The sequence below is a fragment of the Mercenaria mercenaria genome, chromosome 11 (genome assembly GCF_021730395.1).
Source record: "Mercenaria mercenaria strain notata chromosome 11, MADL_Memer_1, whole genome shotgun sequence".
Classification (NCBI taxonomy): Eukaryota; Metazoa; Mollusca; class Bivalvia; order Venerida; family Veneridae; genus Mercenaria; species Mercenaria mercenaria.
In genome coordinates, this window is record NC_069371.1 from 17,861,070 (window position 1) to 17,882,628 (window position 21,559).

The 21,559-nt window shown below is 33.0% G+C and overlaps 2 protein-coding genes across 2 annotated transcripts in view; both read left to right on the top strand.

Moving 5' to 3' along the window:
- LOC123530781 (calcitonin gene-related peptide type 1 receptor-like) overlaps window positions 1-21,559 on the top strand; it is a 265,533-nt gene that overhangs the window by 80,612 nt on the left and 163,362 nt on the right. The gene's annotated exons all lie outside the window — the stretch shown is intronic.
- On the top strand, window positions 12,304-13,677 carry LOC128546712 (uncharacterized). Its single transcript, XM_053517976.1, has one exon. It carries the CDS (start codon window positions 12,304-12,306, stop codon window positions 13,675-13,677), a length of 1,374 nt encoding a protein of 457 aa, XP_053373951.1.

Here is a 21,559-nt window from a genome sequence, read left to right on the forward strand (position 1 = left end):
TTCAAGAAATATTCTTACATTGTTCAAGAACATGTCAAGTATATTTTAAGAAATGTTAAATGAAACAGAACCTTTCTTGAACTGTTTAAGAACTACTGTTCTGGAACAGTTCCTGACTAGTTCTTGAACTTAATTGTTCAAGAAATATTCTTACATTGTTCAAGAACATGTCAAGTACATTTTAAGAACTGTTAAATGAAAATGTTATCGAACTTTTTAAGAATAACTGTTCTAGTATTGTTCTTGAAATAAAGTTCAAGAACCTTTCCTGAACATTTATCAAGATAGTTTGAGGAACATTCATGTTTTTAGATTGTCAATTCAAATTTCTAAAATGTACCTTAACTGTTCTTGTAGTATTCAGGAACATTTCATGAACTTGTTTATACCTGAACAATCCAAGAATATTTCTTGAACTGTTCATGAAAATTTTCCAGGGGAACTGGCAATTTCTCTATACAATTCAATTTCTCTATACAAAATATATAGACAACGAAAATATATCGACGTTTGTCTTCTTACATTCTTACGTCATATTCCTATTTTCCGTATTAAGCTATGTAACAATGCATGTATTATATGCCAATCGAATGTAGGTAAGGAATAAATACGCATGCATTGACAGTCATCTAAGACAACTACCTGTATTTTCTAATGTTTTAGTTTGCGTGTTCGAATTTTAAACAGTCAAGTTCACTCATATTGCAAACTTTCTGTCATTGCAATCATATACAAACAAAAGCTCGAGAAAAGCTTTTTGCAGAAACGTTACAGTTGCTACCTGGGTCCATACGATTTACGTACTCGTATTGACCCTAATGGGGATCTTCGTGACCGACTGGTTACGTTTTAGTCGCTGATTTCGAAATAAATGCCCCTCATATGATTTATGTTGATTTATGTTGAAACCTCGCTTGATATGTGGTATTCGTCATGTGAGGAATCCATCAAACTCGTGCTCCGAGAGTTTTCCTCCACACTGAAAGTTGCCGTATGTCCGAACTATGTCCGCATTGTGTCGATGTGACATTTTACCTTACCAAGAAGTGTTGTCCTTTTGAGATCGAACCTTTAACATTTTGATTTTCGTCGTGTAAGAGAAATATGGAGTTCCTTTACTTTAGAATATTTTTTGCATTAACTTAAGTAAGATTGAGGTGATATTTATTTCGATTTATAGTCAGTGGAAGGACTCACAGTACCGTATCAATACAGCAGCTTTCTTATATGTCCATATAAATAGGTCTCTAGCTTCTCCCCCATATGATTGACAGCTAACATGTTTTAGACACAAGCGGTGTAAATGTAAATAAAACAATATTTCTTAGATCTTTGATATTTTGCGATATTAGGTAATAAAACGAAAGCGCGTTAGGCAATTACATAATCACCTACAGTGTCCTGATAGCATCCATAATTAGATCAGGTTGATATGAACCATCCAGATTATAGGCGGAAAAAATTGTCATTTAAGGCAACAAATACAACTTTGTTGATGAACAGACTCAATCAAACCGAGTCTGCAATTTTCACTATTTACCTTGTTCTCGGTGCTTCCGAGGGATCTACTTTCCAGATTTTATTTGTTTCACACATTATCCCAAAGTGAGTGCTTTTCAATATACAGATAAAACGTTGATAGCATTAAGCCTTTTTAAACGTATAAAAAGCGTATAAAGCAACCGTAACTGTATGACAAACAAATTAAAGCTCTTTTCAAATCAGGACACCATGCTTAAAGTATGTCATGTGTAACTGACAGAATAATGTACTTTCAAATACGATCTTTACTTCTAATAGCAACCTTTTTGACTTCCTTGTGGCTAGCAATTAGTCTGATGTAGACAGTTTGTCATAATTCTAATTCTGTCGTGATACTGACCACTGATTGCATCTGATAAATTTCTGACATACTCATTAATTATCTTATGCCTTTTAAAGCATGTGTGAATATACCCTTTATACATTTCAATCTGGAACACTGCATCGTGAGTATTAGAAATATAAAGTTTAATAACAATTCCTTTAGTTTATATTTGTAGTTATAAGTTGTCAACGAAAATACTATATAAAATGTACGTACTGACCATTCCATGTAAAATCCTTTATCAGTGACCTGACAAAATAATTGCCCATCAGTAACTAAAAGGTGGTAAATCATATTTTGACCAATTACTGGATTTGTACAAAACTTAAACAACTGATCATTAACACTAATTTGTGTTCATCGAGTTTTTAATACACGTCAGTTTTTTACTGGAAATATTTTTAGAATATTATTTTTCTGTCTTGGTTGCGTAATTTTAGCATAAGTATACATTACTTAAACATATTTTGCCTAAGGAATGATATGAATTTATGTACAATTTTGTGAAGTTGTCAAATTATTTTGCCGAATTTATTTAGAAATGCCAGCTAATGAAATTACTCCCTTTGTCTATCACAGTTTTAACACTTACCTTTCGTTTCCGGTATTTGAAATAGTCCAATATTTATCAAATGCAAGTATAAAACCGGAAATTGTATTGAAATCAAAAGAAATAGACAGTGTTTTAAATACATTTATATTAAGGGAAGTAAATAAAAAATTTGATAAAAAGTAATAAAATATACATATCCAATAGGGATCTATCTCTATGTAATGGGTCTTTTCGTTCCTTAAATAAATAACAGAACATATGAAAACTAAAAAATGTCATTAAATATTGCTCAAATGCGATTGACTACCTTTAAATATTACAAAATGTTTCTTGTGTATGTTAAATGTTATCCAAGGCAAAGAAACCTGCGATATCTTAAAACAAAATATTGTTTGTGTTGTAATGACTACCAAAATTTAAAACACCTATGCACCATGGAAAACAGTGATTTCAAGCCAAAAAACCCTTACAAAGTTACACGGTTAAGTTTTAGTAAAATGTTTTCAAAGAGTTTTTCAACTTTCAAATGAAAAATGTCAAGTGCATGATTTCAATATTTTTTTGCAAAGATGAAATCGGACATGCATGCCATGCACGACAGCGTCAAATTGCTTTTACGACATTCTTGTCATCATATCTTTAAGCGCGTTTAGTGACTTACTATAAAGTTTTAACTTTTGAAATAGTGGAGATGAGTTGTTCTATTTTTCAAACTTTAATTGTAAAAGAATAATCATGGTGAATATTTTGTTTTCTTATTTTTGAATTTTGTCACTAATATATATATATATATATATATATATATATATATATATATATATATATATATATATATCAGTTTCCTAGGATCAGTAGTTCTTTACTTACTGAGTTAATAGGTCTAAACAGATATCATTACGTTTTCATAGACGATAGCCGAATAGTCTGTGTTTCCGGCCTTTTCATAATAATAGGTAGATGCGAGTTCCCATATAAATTACATCCGGACCTATGCATGTAATCTTTTTTCTTAATTTAACATGCTTAAAAATGCATTAACTTGCCAAGCTTACTACTTTAAATTTAAAACTGTTTACTTGGATGTGAATATGTATCGGAAAAAACGCGATATCTAAAATCAAATATATGTTTGACATTATAAAATAAAATATGCAGGTATATTGTGCTTGTCATCACTTGAAAAGGAGACATGAGATAACATTTTATGTTTTTAATCGAAAATCAAAGAAAGAGACAAATGCTATGCTGCAAAGGTTTAAGATGAACAATGCCTGAAGAAAACACAAATTCTATTGTAACAGACTCTAAAATTTAGGAGGAATATTGTGACGACTTAGTTTAACATGAATAAATATTGTTTTTCACTTTATGAAAAAGAGTTCTTGATACGTGCACGTTCAGTTTTACTAATTTTTGTCACATGATAATCATATGCAGCAGTATACCATAATTAGTTCGATGTGCCAGGTGTAAAACATTCTAATGGTTAAATTTTGATATATAACAAATCTGTTGACAGGTTTTGTGAATTTTTGTTTGTTAACTGATTGACAAGAAGTTTTTCCCTTTGAAGGAAGTGACGTTGCCTAGGTGACGACAAATAAATATTGTGCATGTTTTGAAATCTGTAATTTAAATATTCGCATTCAATATGTTCATATCCGTCATATTTTCAAATTTTAGTAAAACAGGACCAGAAATAAAGAAATGAGAGCAATTTTCCGGGTATTTATTGAACACCCATCGTAGATATTTATCATTCTTTATCGCATATCTATATGGAATATGTAACATCCACAAGCCAAATGCAGACATTTCAACTATACTTCAAACTAAGATTTTGAAGGATTTATCCTTGCATTGAACGTTGTATAAGAGGAGATGCCATTTTTACATATATACGGTAACAACACATAAAACTAACTAGATTGATAATCGTTAATCGTCTTTTATTTCAAGAACTTCAGACCTTTAAATAACTGTTAGTTAATGGACATGACTACACATGACACACAATGTTTTCTTTTTTTATTCATACTATATATATTATTTCGGTTAATGCAATGTCTAAAGCATTGAACAACACTGTCATGAGAATGTAAAAGCATCAGCCGTAAAATTGTAAAATGTTTTGGAATTGAGCCGAAAGAAAGTAGTTTGGCATATTGGTAAATTCTTGTGCAAAGATCTTATCAGCTATGTGTTGTTACTCGCTAAGGTTGACAAAAATAATCAAATCATTGTTTCAAGTCACTAACTCTAAATGGTCTTAAATGTTCACTTTCAGATTTCAGCCATACGTATGCTTGTCAACTCTAATGAAAGGAAAGGTCGGAATTACTATATGATTGTTTACAAGTAAAGTTTTAAAGGTTATTATCGGGCATGTCAGGGTACTATCGGACAGAACAAATATTCATGATCACGCATATTTTGTTTAGTTATGTTTTAGGTTGTAAACAGTTTCCAGAGATTTTTCTTAACTTTCAAAAATAACTGGCCGCAAATTACATACAAGTACGGGACTTTCTAAACGACTTGTTAAATAACCTCCACAATGAACATGTATATATCATAAAGACAATTTAGAATATTAAGTCACAATACACAAATGAATTTGTCAGAATTTAGTATCTGTTGTCCTTTAGTTGTTTACTTAATCTCTTGTCTTCCTCCAAAATATCGGGATCTGTAGAATGATGGTCTGAATATCAAGTTCCATATTTGTAGCAATCTTGTCCGTTTAAACTTAAAATTATCCAATCGCCGTATTCACGCAATGCAATTTTTTTCTGAGTACACTTTTAATTAATGAAAGTTTTAAGGTTCTCGGTTCTCAAATCAAATGTTAATTAGTATGACCACAAACTACTTGAGCACATTTTCGTTCTTGGTTTCATCTAAATACTTTTCACAAATATTTCGTTGGAACTTTATTCTTTGTATTTGTATAGGCAACAGTTAGCCTTATTTAAGAAATGAAATGATTTTTTTCGGTGTTCATGCGAAATGAACGACAGAATTGAATCGGCAAATCCATGATCATGTTTAATTTGCCTATCTTATTCTGTCGTTCATTTCGCATGAACACCGAAAAAAATAGTTTCATTACTTATTATTACATTATATTTCCTTTCCATTTGTAAACAAGATAATATTATTAATTGCACATATTTTGTGGCACTTCCCGGCCATTCTGTGCACCAAACGGAACAACTGCGACGTCATCTAAGGAACGTTCTCCCTGACTATACGCGGACGTCGTCAAAACAACGGCCGCTTATCACTAAGCAGCGATGATGTAACTTTCGCGCCTTTTCTCTTGCTGTTCATACGAAATGAACGTCATAATTTCCAATGGAATAGAAAAGTCGAATGTAAATATAACATTTTGTGTTGCCGATTTTGATGTACTTTGTAAGCAGACACAGTGGTTGTAAATCGTTAGAAAACAACGTAGTGGGTGTGTTATTTATTTTAAATGATACACCTGCAAAGTAAAAATAAGAAGTTTATTGCTTTGTTTGATGATAGCTCATGTCCGATAACACCCCGGTCGACGTTACACTTTCTTGCTCCATCAATGTTAGTACAATGTTGGTAAACTTTATAAGTAAGTAAGTAAATATTTTATTAAGTGCATAAGTATTACAATACATATCTACAGAAATAGTACAGAACCCGGCCCAATGGGCCTATAAGTCACCTAAAATCATATAATTGTTTTACAGTATTTATAGTGTACATGTTTGTTATTGATGTGTTGATAAAACATTGATCGAGGCGTTGATTCCAAACAACAAATATGAAATCTAGGATATCAAAAGGGGAATGCAAAACAAAGTTGCACCATGGGGTAATTATCCAGAGCCCCTCGAGTATGTTCCATTAAGGACTAACTAAGTTAGCTGTCAAGCAGGTTTAGCTATCTGGGCAAACTAGGAATTGTTTCACCTTTCGCTTTCAACTCTATTGAATTATTAATTATGCTAAATTTGTTTAATAGCATTGTTGTGTTTTTAGAAGTAATAAAATCATTGTGTGTTATCTTTAAAAATATTCAGTTATGACAAAAAAAGTATATTCGAGCAGGTTTTAGTCAATTGCCGCTATTATAACTATGCATTTGAGAGAACGTGTGGATACATGGTTTGATAGTTCCTCTTCATCAAAGGTGTTGTGAAGAAAAAAGGAGGTTTAGAAAACGTTTAATATGATTTGTTTTAGAACATGGTTATGAAATAAGGCGTTTCTAAGAGTCAATTGCAAACTCATTCATTTGGCTATTGCACACGTCAGGGAGTGTATAAATCACTTTTCCGGAAAATATTGAATTGTTGTTTTGTTTTTTTCAATATTTCTTCCATTTTAGATTTACGCTTAAACCGTGCGCATTGTCAACATATTTTACCTGGTAAGGTACAATATAAAATGATTTTCTATTTTCTTCACATTGTTTTCGTTTTTTTGGGTTATCCGCACGCTTAGTCAGATAGAAATCAAAATGAAGAAGAGTCAGTCTAGTAATAATTAAATTTTATTTTGTAGGTATGAAAAACGTGCCTATATTGGTGGTTAGTTCGGGCAAACATCGTAATGATACGTGGCTAGCATATTTGTCGTCATGAAGTATCAAAGCGTTCGGAGCTTGGTCATCGTTGCTAAAAAATTAGTCCTCTATGGCAAGTCATGAACAAATCTGTGTTAATTAAACCGAGCCTGCAACATTTTTGTTTTTATCGTGTTGAGCGACCTGTGGAGTTTCCACTTTTTCTGTTTTGCACTCATTTGGATCAAATCTGGTCACAAAGTAAACATGTACGAAATTTTTTAAATTTTGGTGTATAGGAGGCAAAATATAGACACTAGATCAAATACTAATAAAAATTGAAATACTGTTAACACCCTAGAGGCTATACTTCCTATCCGATATTCATTAAATTTTGACAGAATACTTGGCTCTATGATATTTCGGTCAAATCTAAAACTACGATATATTATTTGATAAAGTGACCTAGTTTTTATACGCCCGTTTGGAAAACGGGACGTATTATGGGAACGCCCCTGGCAGGTGGATGGACGAGGCGGATGGGCGGGCGGGCGGCGTCCACAGACTTTGTCCGGAGCATATCTTCTACATGTATGGAGGGATTTTGATGAAACTTGGCACAATTGTTCACCATCATGAGACGGAGTGTCATGCACAAGAACCAGGTCCCTAGGTCTAAGGTCAAGGTCACACTTAGAGATCAAAGGTCAAATTCAAGAATGACTTTGTCCGGAGCATATCTTCTTCAGGCATAGAGGGATTTTGATGAAAGTTGGCACAATTGTTCATCATTATGAGATGGAGTGTCGTGCGCAAGACCCAGGTCCCTAGGTCTAAGGTCAAGGTCACACTTAGAGGTCAAAGGATACAAGAAAGAAAACTTTGTCCGGAGCAGATCTTCTTCATGCATGGAGGGATTTTGATATAACTTGGCACAAATGTTCACCACCACGAGGCGGAGTGACATGCGGAAAAACCAGGTCGCTAGGTATAAGGTCAAGGTCACACTTAGAGGCCAAAGGTCAGATACAAGAATGAAAACATTGTCCGAAGCATTTCTTCTACATGCATAGAGGGATTTTGATGTAACTTGGCACAATTATATATCATCATGAGACGAAAGGTTATGCGCAGTTCCCTTCTTTAGAATTACTTCCCTTTTGTTGTTACTATAAATAGCTTATATTGTAACTTTTTCATGACTGGTCGTAGGGAAAAATCGAGACCACTTTTCTGTAGTACAACATGCATGCTACATCCAATTTTGAGGTGTATTTTGACCAGTTTCTACCTGGTAAAGATTTTTGTGTGGACTAACAATTGTTTTTTGGTTGTTTTTTTTTTAAGAGTAACTTCCCTTAGTTATTGCTACAAATAACGTATATTGTAACTTTTTTTATAATTGACCGTAGGGAAAAAACAAGACCACTTTTCTGTGGTACAACATAAATGTTACTTTCTAATTTTAGGTGTATTTTAAGGTATCTCTACCTGGTAAGGATTTTTTTTTGTGGACTTAGAAAAACAAAAGACTTACAATGATTACTAAACAACCACAAAATTAAAATTCCATTTGCAAATACAGGTGCTAGAGTAAGGAAATTTGCTGCGACGGGCGTATATTGTGACATTCTGGCACTCTTGTTTACCATGTAAAGTAATTTTAAACATTCATAAACAAAGGTGCCGCTATAGTGTTAGGAAGGGTTTTCTATGTTTTAACAGCCACCGTGTTTCACGCTATGATTTTAAAGAGAAAAATAACAATGCTTTATAAAGTGCAGGTAGAAATTGTAGCCTCTACAGTGTGTACAACGTTTTTCTATCATTTGACGAATTAAACTAGTCTGTAACCACATATAACACAATTTGATTTAGATTTCAAAAAGACCAATATATATGACGCGGTTTCATTAGAATCGGGTAGAAAATATAGTTTCTATAGTGTTTACAATAGTTTTATTTGAACATATTTGTGACTAATGAAACCCAATTTCAAACAAGACAAAAATTTCATTATGACAAATATTCTGATCATTTTCGCATAGATCAGGCTGAAAATACGGCTTCAAGTGTTCATAAAGGATGTCTACTATTACAATGTGACTCAGATAACCCAAACTTGTACTTGGTTTAGATTCGATAAACTGACTGAATTCAACATAGATCAAGTTGTTTCTAGAATGCTAAAAAGTTTTCCTCCTATTATTTGGCACAGACACCTAATTTTTGACCACAGAAAATCGAGTTTGGAGAAAATCTGGATTTGATAAAGACAGACGTTGAAAATTCTACCTAAACATTTTTATCTATAATTTGACCTTACGTCCGAAATCTAGACCCAAGTTTCTGTGTCATAAAGAAAAGTTAGAAAAGTTGTCAACTATAGAGCATTAACATTGAACTTTTTCACTGCATTTAAAGTATATGCCATTTTCCTATAATAGAAGACTATTTGGAAACAATTAATGGCCTGCCACCAATTTTGTGTGAACCACATTTAGTCTGACGGACACACTGACGAACGGACGACAAAGACAAACATATCCCGACCAAAAGTGGGTGCATATTAAGGTGGAATGCGCCCCAATTTTTTTTGCCGAATTTCGTCCTGAAATTTATACTGTATAAAATTCAAGATATATGCGATTGAGCTCCGGTTTTACTTTATCGCCATATTGTTCGTGATTTTTTGCTATTGTGTCACAAACATGGCCCCTGACGTCACTTTTCGTGCAACGCCAAGTTCCAGGTGCTTTCGGCATATTTCCTTTCCCGCGCTCTGAATGTCATATCAATGAAAAATACAAAATAATTGTCACTTTGCATTCAGAAAATGCTACTTAATATATAAAATTCAACGAATTAAGATTTACGCATAGGACGTCAGACACGATATTGTGACGTCAGAACGGAAAAACTCACATCAAGTTTTGTTACAAATTTTTCCTTAAAATCCAGTTTATAACAAATCGACTCGATAAAAAAAACGTAAAATTTTGGTATGTTGTTTCACAGTGTGTGTACGTCTAGTAGACACATAAATACTTAGGGGTCACTGACTTTAATTTTTCAATATTTGACGATATTTTACCCCTACCCCATGAAGAAATGACACGTTTAATCGTCATTTTTTTAACAAAATAATCTAAAGAATATACGAAGCTGCATGTATTAACGGTAATTTCTGAATGAATTGATGAAATGAATCGACATGTAAGTATTGAGAGACATTTGGTGAGATTTGCTAAAAAATAGCTAAAGAAAAAGTCGATTTTTTTTAAAACATGTAATAACATTCAGGTGATCACGGACCTGTTCCGAAAAGAAGAATTGTAGAAGAAATATCTTAAATATCTTAATGAGCTATTTGATAAAGGGTGTAAATTATGTAAACGACATTTCGCATTATCCAAAATACTTTTGATCATTGGTTAATCAACATGCATTATGTGTGTTGATTCCTTGATATGACTTATAATTATTTCAATTCAAGTGTTTAGATAGTGAACACGAAACTACATTTCTACATCTATATCCAGAGCATCCGGAGAAACAGATATGGCTTTTACTTTTTCCGTACTTCTTAAATCTGAACGCTGCAACTAGTGAGGGTTTTATGAAATATTTTCTAGTATTCATTATTAAGAGCTTGTAACTGCACTTGATCAGAAGATTCCCGCCAAGAAATAAATTATTTGCATCGGACCAGCAGTTGTGCTTGATTGTAATAAAAAGACACTGTCTCAAGAATAAATTCTCTGCGTCTGACCAGCTGCAATAATAGTCATCTGAAGATCTTTATTTAAAGGATAAAGTCTGTTCGCTGGACTAGCTACTCTGCCTTACTATGACCTCACTGTCTTTGTATCTTTGTTTCGCTCGTGCGGAAGGTCGGGACTTTGACCGCTAGTCGTTTACCAAGGATATTATATAAATATTGCATTCCTGAGAGGGTGATATGAAAAATGTTCACTACGAGATATATGAATATCGACCGAGGCGCCAGCCGAGGTCTATATTCATATTTCGAGGGGTGAACATTTTTCATATCACCCTCTCAGGAATGCAATATTTGTTTTATTATACCGAAATGACATTAAAGGTCAAAACATTTACTGTAAAATCAACATAATGATTTAAATGATTTATCTAACGTTAAAAATGAATTACCAAATAATGGAGATTGAATTAAGGAGTGCTTACTTGTTAGCACTTGGGTGGCTACTCTTCTGTGTAATAAGACATGTTTGATAGATTTAGTCGAGACGTTTGCATATCGCTGAATCCTATGTTTATGTGCATAATTATTTCAACATTGAGACACTGCTGAAATCACTAGCAGTAACATTCGAAAAACGGCGATAACTATGTTATTTCTAAACGAAACATATATGTGTGAGCACTTATTTTCTTAGTTAGATCATTTCCAATCTCATGGAAATAGTTTCGATTCAATATTTTATAAAAAGTTGTTTTCGAAATTTTTGGCACGTAGAACAAATCATTAATAAAAGAAAAATCGGCCGGGTTCACAAATGCACATCTTCTGAAAAGTTAACGTCTTAGTCTTTTACTCGGTGCAAAAGTATCAATCACTCAACGGGAGATATGAAAAAATAATATCTTCTAAAATACTGTTTAGAATTTGATAATGTGTTTAACACATCCTCCTTTATGTATACAGTCATTTTTATGGTACTAAGACCGCTTCTTATTGATCTCATGCATTATCAATTGTATTGTTCAATCATTGTTTCTTTCTATACACTTGACGAGAGGGCAGCTTGCTACTGTATATTCATCATGGCTGGCGAATTAGCATATATCTTTCTTTCATCCGCAGTTACATGACTTCTGGAATCAAAAACAATAGGAAGCCAGCCTTGTCAAATTACGTTGGAATACTCAGATTTAATTTATCAATTCATTTTTGTATTTTAGTATGGGTTTTAAACAGACCACAATATGCATATTCATTTTGTGCCAGCATCAGTCACTCGAGGTCGGTGTTATTAAAAACTTCTACTTGTGTGCATTTCTTAAAGAAGAAAACAGTTATATCCGAGTTGTATCTAGAAAATGTTAGGTTTGCTAACAGTCTGTTAGCTCTTGTAGCTACACTTATATCTTTAACGTGGGCCCTTCATTTATTGCTGCTTTCTGGCGATGTTCATCCGAACCCTGGTCCCTTAGTCACTAGTGACGAAAGGTCGACTGATAGCGATATGTCTTGTAACTTGTCACATAATTTGTCTGTCGTTTATTATAACGTACAAAGTCTTTTTCAAAAAACTAACATTAATTCAAGCTGAACTTTCACATTTTGATATAATGGCCTTTTCGGAAACTTGGTTAACGCCCGATAATACCAATGATCAGCTCCTATTATCAACTTTTCATCAACCTGAACGCAAAGACCGTGACTCGGGGGGTTACGGTGGAATTATTATATACGTGAAAAATTCCTTGTCGTATAAACGGCGACACGATCTTGAAATTATTGGTATTGAGTGTATATGGATAGAAATCTCTGTTCAAAATAATAAGAAACTTCTCCTTGGTTTGTTTTATCGTCCACCTAATTCAAATGCTTTTACAGATCAACGTATTGAAGAATCTATAGACTTAGCGTATAATACTGGAATTGAAGACTTAGTTATAACCGGGGACTTTAATTTAAATCCAGCTAATACTACTTCGGCTAGGAAACTTACTGCTCTATGTACCCAGTTTGGGCTTACACAATGTATTGACGAGTCGACACACTTTACCGAACATTCATCATCCATTATTGACCTTTTCTTACTTCGTAATAAAAGCTCCCTTCTTCTATGCGGTGTTGGAGATCCCTTTTTAGAGCAGAATATTCGTTATCATTGTCCCATATTTGCTTTCTTTAAATTTGTGAAACCAAAATCTACTTCGTTTAAACGACATATATGGCTTTATGATAAAGGTAACTACAACGAGTTTCGTCACGAACTCTCTCTTACTGATTGGAATGCTTTGTACAGTCAGGATATTAATGTTTGGGTGCAAAATTTTACTTCCTATCTACGCGACCTATGTGTTAGATTTATACCTAATCGAACCGTGAATATTAAGCCACTTGAACCTAAGTGGCTTACATCATCGATCAAATGTCAGATTCGCAAACGTAAACGCTTGTACCGCCGTGCTCGTTTAACAAATCTTACTTCTGACTGGAATAAATTTCGAACATTGCGCAACCAAACTATATCGGATATTAAACTGGCTAAAAAACAACATTCGGATAAAGCTATTGACTCTCTTTTGAATAACCGTGGTAATAAATCATGGTGGTCAGTCATTAAATCATTTATGTCACCAAGCTATACTAATTCCATACCACCCTTACAAGTTAATTCAGATGCATTGTATGATGATGCTGAAAAGGCCAATGCATTCAATGACTTTTTTGTTGCTCAAATAAAACTTAACGCTGACCCTCAAGTTGATCCCCAGCCACCTCACTATAATGTTAGAACACAACTATCTAACATACATTTTGAACCTGATGAAATTATTCCAATTCTACAGTCGTTACCACTTGGAAAAGCCAATGGCCCTGACCTTATAAATAACCGTATTTTAAGGGAAGGAGCTGTTCAATTAAGTGTTCCTTTAAGCTGCATTTTCAATAAGTCTCTCGAGGAAGGTATTTTCCCACTCAGTGGAAATTAGCTAATGTATGTCCTGTTTATAAAACGGATGACCCATCGCTTGTTTCAATTATAGACCTATTTCCCTTCTTTGTACTTTGAGTAAAGTTTTTGAACGAGTTATGTATAAACACGTTTTTAACCATCTAGTTGATAATGATATTCTTACAGAGTACCAGTCTGGATTTTTACCTCGCGATTCGACAACAAACCAGTTGACATATTTATATCATAAATTTTGCGAAGCTATTGACTCTGGTAAAGAACTACGCGTTGTATTCTGTGATATCAGCAAAGCCTTTGATAAAGTATGGCACAAAGGACTACTTCTGAAACTCAAAGCTATTGGACTGACAAATAAAGTTCTTTCCTGGTTTGAAAATTATTTGTCGAATAGACATCAGCAAGTGCAACTTAATAGTAAATCATCAAGGTCGGTGAAAATAGAAGCGGGAGTTCCTCAGGGTTCTATTTTAGGTCCAATTCTATTCTTAATTTATATTAATGACATTGTTCGCGATATTCAAGCAAATATAAGACTTTTTGCTGATGATACCAGCCTTTCGATACTAGTCAACAATCCTACTCAAGCAGGAAATATTTTTAATAGCGATTTACAGAAAATTGAATTGTGGGCCAAAACGTGGTTGGTTACTTTTAATGCCAAAAAGACAAATTCTATGATTATATCTCGGAAAAATAACAAACCAGTTCATCCGCCGATAGTCATGAAAGATCAACAAATTGCTGAAGTATCTGAACATAAGCATTTAGGACTGTTTCTTTCTAATGATTGTACATGGCACTCACATTTTAGTTATATCTTGGACAAGGCATGGGGTAGAGTTAACATCACGAGGTCACTCAAATTTAAACTGGATAGAAAATCATTAGAAACAATTTACTTTTCTTTCATAAGACCTCTTATTGAATACAGCGATGTTGTATTTGACAACTGCTATTTATATGAAAAACAAGAATTAGATAAAATTCAGACTGAAGCCGCAAGAATAGTGACAGGTACAACCAGATTAGTTTCACTTGAAAAACTTTATTTTGAAACAGGCTGGCAAACTCTCGAAAGTAGACGTTACATTCATAAATTAATATTGTTCTACAAGATTCAGCATTCCCTGGTCCCTGACTACTTAAACTCGCTTATCCCTACAAGAATGAGAGAACCCAGATATAACTTACGCAATCCAGACTGCATTCCCACCATAGCAAGTAAAACTACATTGTATTATAACTCTTTCTTTCCGTCTACCATTAGAGCCTGGAACTTATTACCTGACGAATTAAGAAATGCCCCGTCCCTGTATATATTCAAGAACCTTTTAAGTAATATATATCAGCCACCAAAAATCCCCTCATACTTTTTACTCGGACCAAGAAATATTCAAATTCTACATACCCGTTTGCGTACCGAATGTAGCGCATTGAACGCGCATCTGTTTGCTAGGAATATTGTGAATTCACCACAATGCCAATGCGGAAGTGAGGAGACAAATTTTCATTATCTGTTCTCATGTCCGTTCTACATTGATGAGAGAAATATTCTACTGGAGGGCTTCAATTCAGTTGATTCGCATATTGATATCACTACTGATTTATTACTCTTTGGCAATCCCTACCTAACAGATGATATGAACACTACAATATTTAAATTAGTCTATAAGTTCATCGAGTCTTCCAAACGCTTTAAATAATACTTTATATCAACCACCTGCCCATTCTCGTCAAGTCTTTGTATATCGCTCTCTTATTATTTTCACTTTTCTTCATCCTTAACTAATAATTGTACTTCATGTCATTTATGCAAAATTGACATTGATAATTTTATATACTACCCTGAATGTGTAACTGTTTACTACAGGAAAAGGTCTATATAAGCCATTGGCTTTCGATCCTATCCTTAGCGTATTTTTGTATTTGTTTAATTGTATACAATTGTAAACAATGTATTTCGCTAATAAATATGTTTAAACCAAAAAAATAATATCACATGCGCAGAAAAACAAAACAGCGCTTTTGCGCAGGTGATATGAAATTATGTATCATATCACATGCGCAGAAACTGAAAATAACGATTTTGCGCATGAGATATAAAATTACTGGGAAATATGATATATTATTCAAGTTAAACTAATGGGAAATTTGCATTGGATATTTATGTGAGGTATAATAAAATAAAATAATACCAGTTGCTCAGCATTATGCGTATAGAACAGATTCTTCTCTCAACTCGTAACCCCGCACGAATGAGATGTGGAGGTTGATGTCTAAATTGGTAGAATTTGTTTCATGATTCACAATAAATTAATCCGTGTAAAAATATTAATTTCATATCAGATATAGAAATAAGGTATTATATAAATGATTGTTTTCATTATACATGTGAAATGGAGCAACAGTCCGACATGCGTCGATAAATATTTCTGGTAAAATCAGGCAAACCATCGATCATAAAATTACATATGAACGAAATTTCTAAATGTTTAAAACATGTTTAAGTACCTATTTTCACGAAATCAAATCATCAACTGACCGCATACTAGCTTTTTAGAAAGCTACGTTAGCATTTTGCATTAGACTGAGAAGATTAGTAACAGAAAAGACATCTATTTTTAAAGCTTCGAATTTGCATTTTGAAACCATCAGTAGGAATAATAAATGGATAGTAAAAAGTGGATATATTTTCCATAAGTATTGATCTGGCCCTCAATAGAGAAATAACTACTGCGTAAGTATTCTTTATGATTTAAAAGATGTCGCATGTGCAATTAGCTGCGGGGACAAAACGATTAGCCATCACTCTCGGAGCTGTTGGTTGTAGTCCTCAGTAACATCTTTTTTTTTTCAAATTTTATCTCCAAATTTTACAGGACGGAAAATTAATACACTTACCAGTTTATTTTGTATGGTTTTTTATTGAAAGAAATATACTTGTATTCAGGAAATTTTGTAGTAAGTGTCGAATAAAATCTTTAAAGGTATTTTAGATAAAAAAAAAACAAATTACTGCCGAAAATAGATACTACAAGAGAAAACAATTAGAATTCGTGAAAATCGTTGCAAAAGACATTGTAAGAATAAAAGCAAATACGGTAACACTTCCTTAAACTGAATTTAAAAAATGGTCTGTGGTAATTTCGTACCCGTTGTAACGTGCGTGGAAGTCAGGTTAACTATAAAGGTTATTTGTGTAGTTATAGATTTTTCAAGATACAATATTGCGTAAAGTAATGAAAACGTCCGAACATATTAGCGAAGATTGATGAGTGTCAGATCAAATACTTACGGACGACTGTACAAGGTATACATATTGTCAACCATCACTAGTACATGGCATCTGAAGTTGAGATCTAATATATCGTGAAAATTTCTTATAATAAAGACATCTCGTTTTTAACACGAACGTGAGCTGTGTAAGTTGAAACACATTCTTTTGTACTCTAACGTCATATAGCCACAAACCATGTGGGGTTGAGGGTAAAGTTATGTTATATTGCGAAAAATTAAAGCCGGTGACCCCTAAGTATTTATGTGTCTACTAGATGTACGCACATTGCGAAACAAAATACCAAAATTATACGTTTTTTTATTGAGCCGATTTTTAATAAAATGAATTTTAAGGCAAAATTTTTAGCAAAACTTGATATGAATTTTTCCGTTTTGACGCCACAAAATCGTCAGTGATGTCCTAAGCGTCAATTTCATTTCACTGAATTTTATACCGTTGAGTAGTATTTTCTGTTTGCAAAATGGCAATTATTTTGTATTTTTCATTTATATGACATTCAGAGCGCTGGAAAGGAAAAATGCCGAAAACACTCGGAACTGGGCGTTGCAGGAAAAGTGACGTGAGGGGCCATGTTTGTGACATAATAGCAAAAATCACGAACAAGATGACTAAAAAGTAAAACCGGAACTCAATCGCACATATCCTGAATTTTGTGCAGTATAACTTTCATGACGATATTCGGCAAAACAATTGGGGCGCATTCCACCTTAAGGCCGGCATTATCACCGTTAAATATGCGTTTTTCCTTCCGCACGTAATAAAATCAAATTATGTTGAGATAAGCACCTTGAAATATTCATCATCCTAGACGTTCCCATTCACATATGTATAGGCATTTTTGTAAACACACTTACTATCCCTAGCTCTAAACTGTATTTATAAAATAGAAAATTAACATTTTGTGAAAATTTTATATAGGGGAATTACCTATAAACTGTCATAAATGACTACTAAGTCATGTAAAATACAATTTAAGATAACCTTTATTAGCGTTATTTTGTATGCTCAGAATTTGAAAATTAATACTTGAATTCTAGGTTTCTTGTTCTGCTCTGTCCGAAATATTATTTGATGAAATTTGATTTAAAATTCTATGTACGTAGGAAAGAAAACAAAAACGTAAAACATTTTTGTTTGTTCTCTAGTTGAACTGAGCCCCCTGTGTTACTAAAACACCATTATCAGTAGTTGCCTGGTCACTTTGATGTCTAAGTTTTGACACTGCAGGGACATATATCTTCTAAAACATAGTAGACTTCATAATACTCGAACACTTGACACATCAAAATTATTGCCGTATTATTTCGAAGGCATTGTGGCTACAGTGCAAAAGAACTATAATACCACATGAAATGTACGTACAAATACATCTAATTCGACATGAATGAATTACAGAAAGATAGCATATTGTTAGATCTCAGATTTAATTTAACATCACCATCCGACAAGTACAAGAGCCCACAAAAAGCACTTGTGATAGAACATTTTTAATGTTTAATGAAAAAGGGATTTACAAGGCTCGCTCAAGGGCTTTTGTCAGGATCAGCTTTCGAATACGCTCCTTTGACAACAAATTAATTAATCATTCACTTTGTATATATTTAGGCTTGTTCCTAGTATGAGAGTAGTGCAAGCGATTTAGCTAAATTGTTACATACTTGTTATCTTCTTTCGTTAAACTACGTCTGCAACGTTGGAACAGCATGTTATCGTGCATATACATGGTTCTTTTTAATTCTGAATATCTGAAACGGCAAGCCTAAGAATCTTTTGAACTCTCAACTTCCTTCACACATTTGATTTTTGATCTCAATTTAATTATGGTTGAATTCAATGTAATGATATTTCGAAGCTCATTCAAAAATGTCATTTTCTTGAAATGCATGACTGTGCTAATAAAAATTTCTTTAACTTTATAAGGTTCCTGACAAATCAAATCCATCGAATGGCACTGAAGCAGTTAAATTGGCAGCCTTGACTCAGTTGCATTATTACATGCTTTTATTAGGTCACACGTTACCGTTAAAAGCAAGCGGCAAAAATGTGATGGAATGTTTTAAGATAGAACAAAATGGAAAAATTAGAATGATTTCTTAAATCATGTTTAGTTAATGCAGCTGTATTAACTTTATACAATCGAACACGTGTACTTTTGAGCAACATCTGTGGCATCGTAAAGCAAAACAAAAACAAGTTATCTCAAATTTTGTCATAGAAAAGGGAGAACTGTATTAAATTAACTTGCTATTAAAATCCTTCCAGTGGTATTTAGAAATGGAATGGCCGTCGGAGGTAATGTATCATAATAAAAACGTGAAACTCTTGCAATTTAAGCGTAATACTATGTGAATCGCCTCCGAACACTTTATGAGCTGCAATAGCTTAGTGTTAAATTGGACTTTTTCTTAAGGGAATCAGTTCATTAAAACCGTTTGATATGGTTTGAATTAGCAGAACTCTTCTGTAGCTTATATTTGTTTAAAAGGATATGGAACATATTTGCAGCTCTTTGTTTGTTTTGTTTTGGGTTTATTTCAACAGTATTTCAGTCATGTAACGGCGGGCAGTTAACCTAACCACTGTTCCTTGGTTCTGTACCAGTACAAACCTGTTCTCCGCAAGTAACTGCCAACTTCTCCACATGAAACAGAGGTGGAGGACTAATGATTGCAGACACAGTCATTTATCAAATCGCAGCTTATGTTCAAACTAATTATAGATATGATTGTTGAATACAACATTTTTAAAACATTACTTTGTATAATGCAAATCTAGGAATTGATATCAAGTTAACATATCGGTTGCACTACTATTTCAGTTTACCTTTTCTATGATTGCAAATGTTGGAATTTGTATCAAATATAAAGTTAAAGTTGTGCTGTTTAAGGTTTTCTAAAACTTCTAATGAACTTCCATGTAAAGACCTTGCAAATGGGCTTACCTAATAAGCCATTGATAAATATTCAATCCATAATTATAATTTGATTATTGCCGGAATAACTTATTTGACAATGAAATAAGATTCAGATCCACTATTTACTCTGACATACGATGTTATGTATATCATAGCAGCACCCATCATATGTAAAAAAATAAAGTGTTTAATATTTATCTCGAAACTTGACATTAAAATACAATGAATTATAGTCGAGTTTTTAAGCATACAGTTATTTACTAGGTGTCATACAGGTGAGAATGTAAATACTAGGTAGAAATATGAACTGTGTCAGTAGTTGATCACAAGCACTTTATTTATGCCTCAGTCTTTTATCAAGCTTGTTAAATAATATATATATAATAGATTTAATAATAGGAACCAGAAATTTACGAACAAGATTTATCGGGATGATCTGGAACCATTTATTATGTTACTTTAAATCACATTGCAAGAGATCGTTAATGAAAATATCCAAGTTAGAATTAAATGTATTTCAGTACACATGTAATAAATTAGTAAATGATGAAAAACAATATGAGATGTGAGTCTTGTTACACAAACTCGTAATTTTGATTACTTTTATAAATCAAGCCTGGAATTGCTTTGCTGTACTCTATACTTCAGTGCGAGATATCGAGCTAATAGCTTGCAATTAATTTACAATTTTCTTTTCTTTTTCATACAATCGACTGTTTTAGTGAGACAGCTTGTTTATAACTTATATATTGCTTGCTCACAAATACATCATAAAGACACCTTTAGAAATCTTATTTATTGGAATATAAGGGTTTTAATTAATCATTTTGGAAGGACTGTCACTGAATTAACATTATGATAGCGCTTTTCAGAGTAGGAAGCGGAAATCGGTTTCTGAATAAAGTGTCAGCTTTGCAGCTTTGTCTGTAAACGATGAATTAAACAACGTCTGTTGGGCTTGTTCAACAATACCGGTGTTCAGCAGAGCTTGACATAAAACTAAGAAAAACTTTACATTGTTTTTCTTTGAATACCGTCATTGTAAAGTACTCATGACTGTGACCAAGACAAAATGTTCATTTATATATACCAAAAAATACGGTATAAAAGCATACGATTCTAATCTAAGTATAATGTATATGTTACCTAATTAGATAGTCAACAATTAAGTGATTTCATAATGGCATTGTTAATATGATAAAAGAAGTCACATTACCAATTCATTGCACAAATAAATTAAAAATGAACTGTGATGTTTGTTATGGAGTACATGCAGGATTCTTGTATGAACATAATTTAGTAAGTTGCAAACTCATAGTTGATAAGTGAATATTTCTCTGTAGTAAAGACATCAACTTTTATTAAGGGTATTACTGAATGTTTCAATCAGCCAGAAAAATATCTGAAATTAGTCAGGAATCGTAAATTATATGTAATAAAACTTAATGCTTGCCAGAGAAACTTTAACTTAAAACGCTGCCTTTTTACATTCATAAGGTCGCATGACACATTAAAAAAATAATAGATTTACAGGAGTCAAACACATCGTACACGTGTACTAATACGTTTCGTCCATTACATAAATTACTTCACAATTACACAATAGCATTTAATTGAAGTGATTATTAATGTTTTATTATGTCATTCTTGGCTAAGTACCTGTACAATGAAAGTGCGTTAACTTAA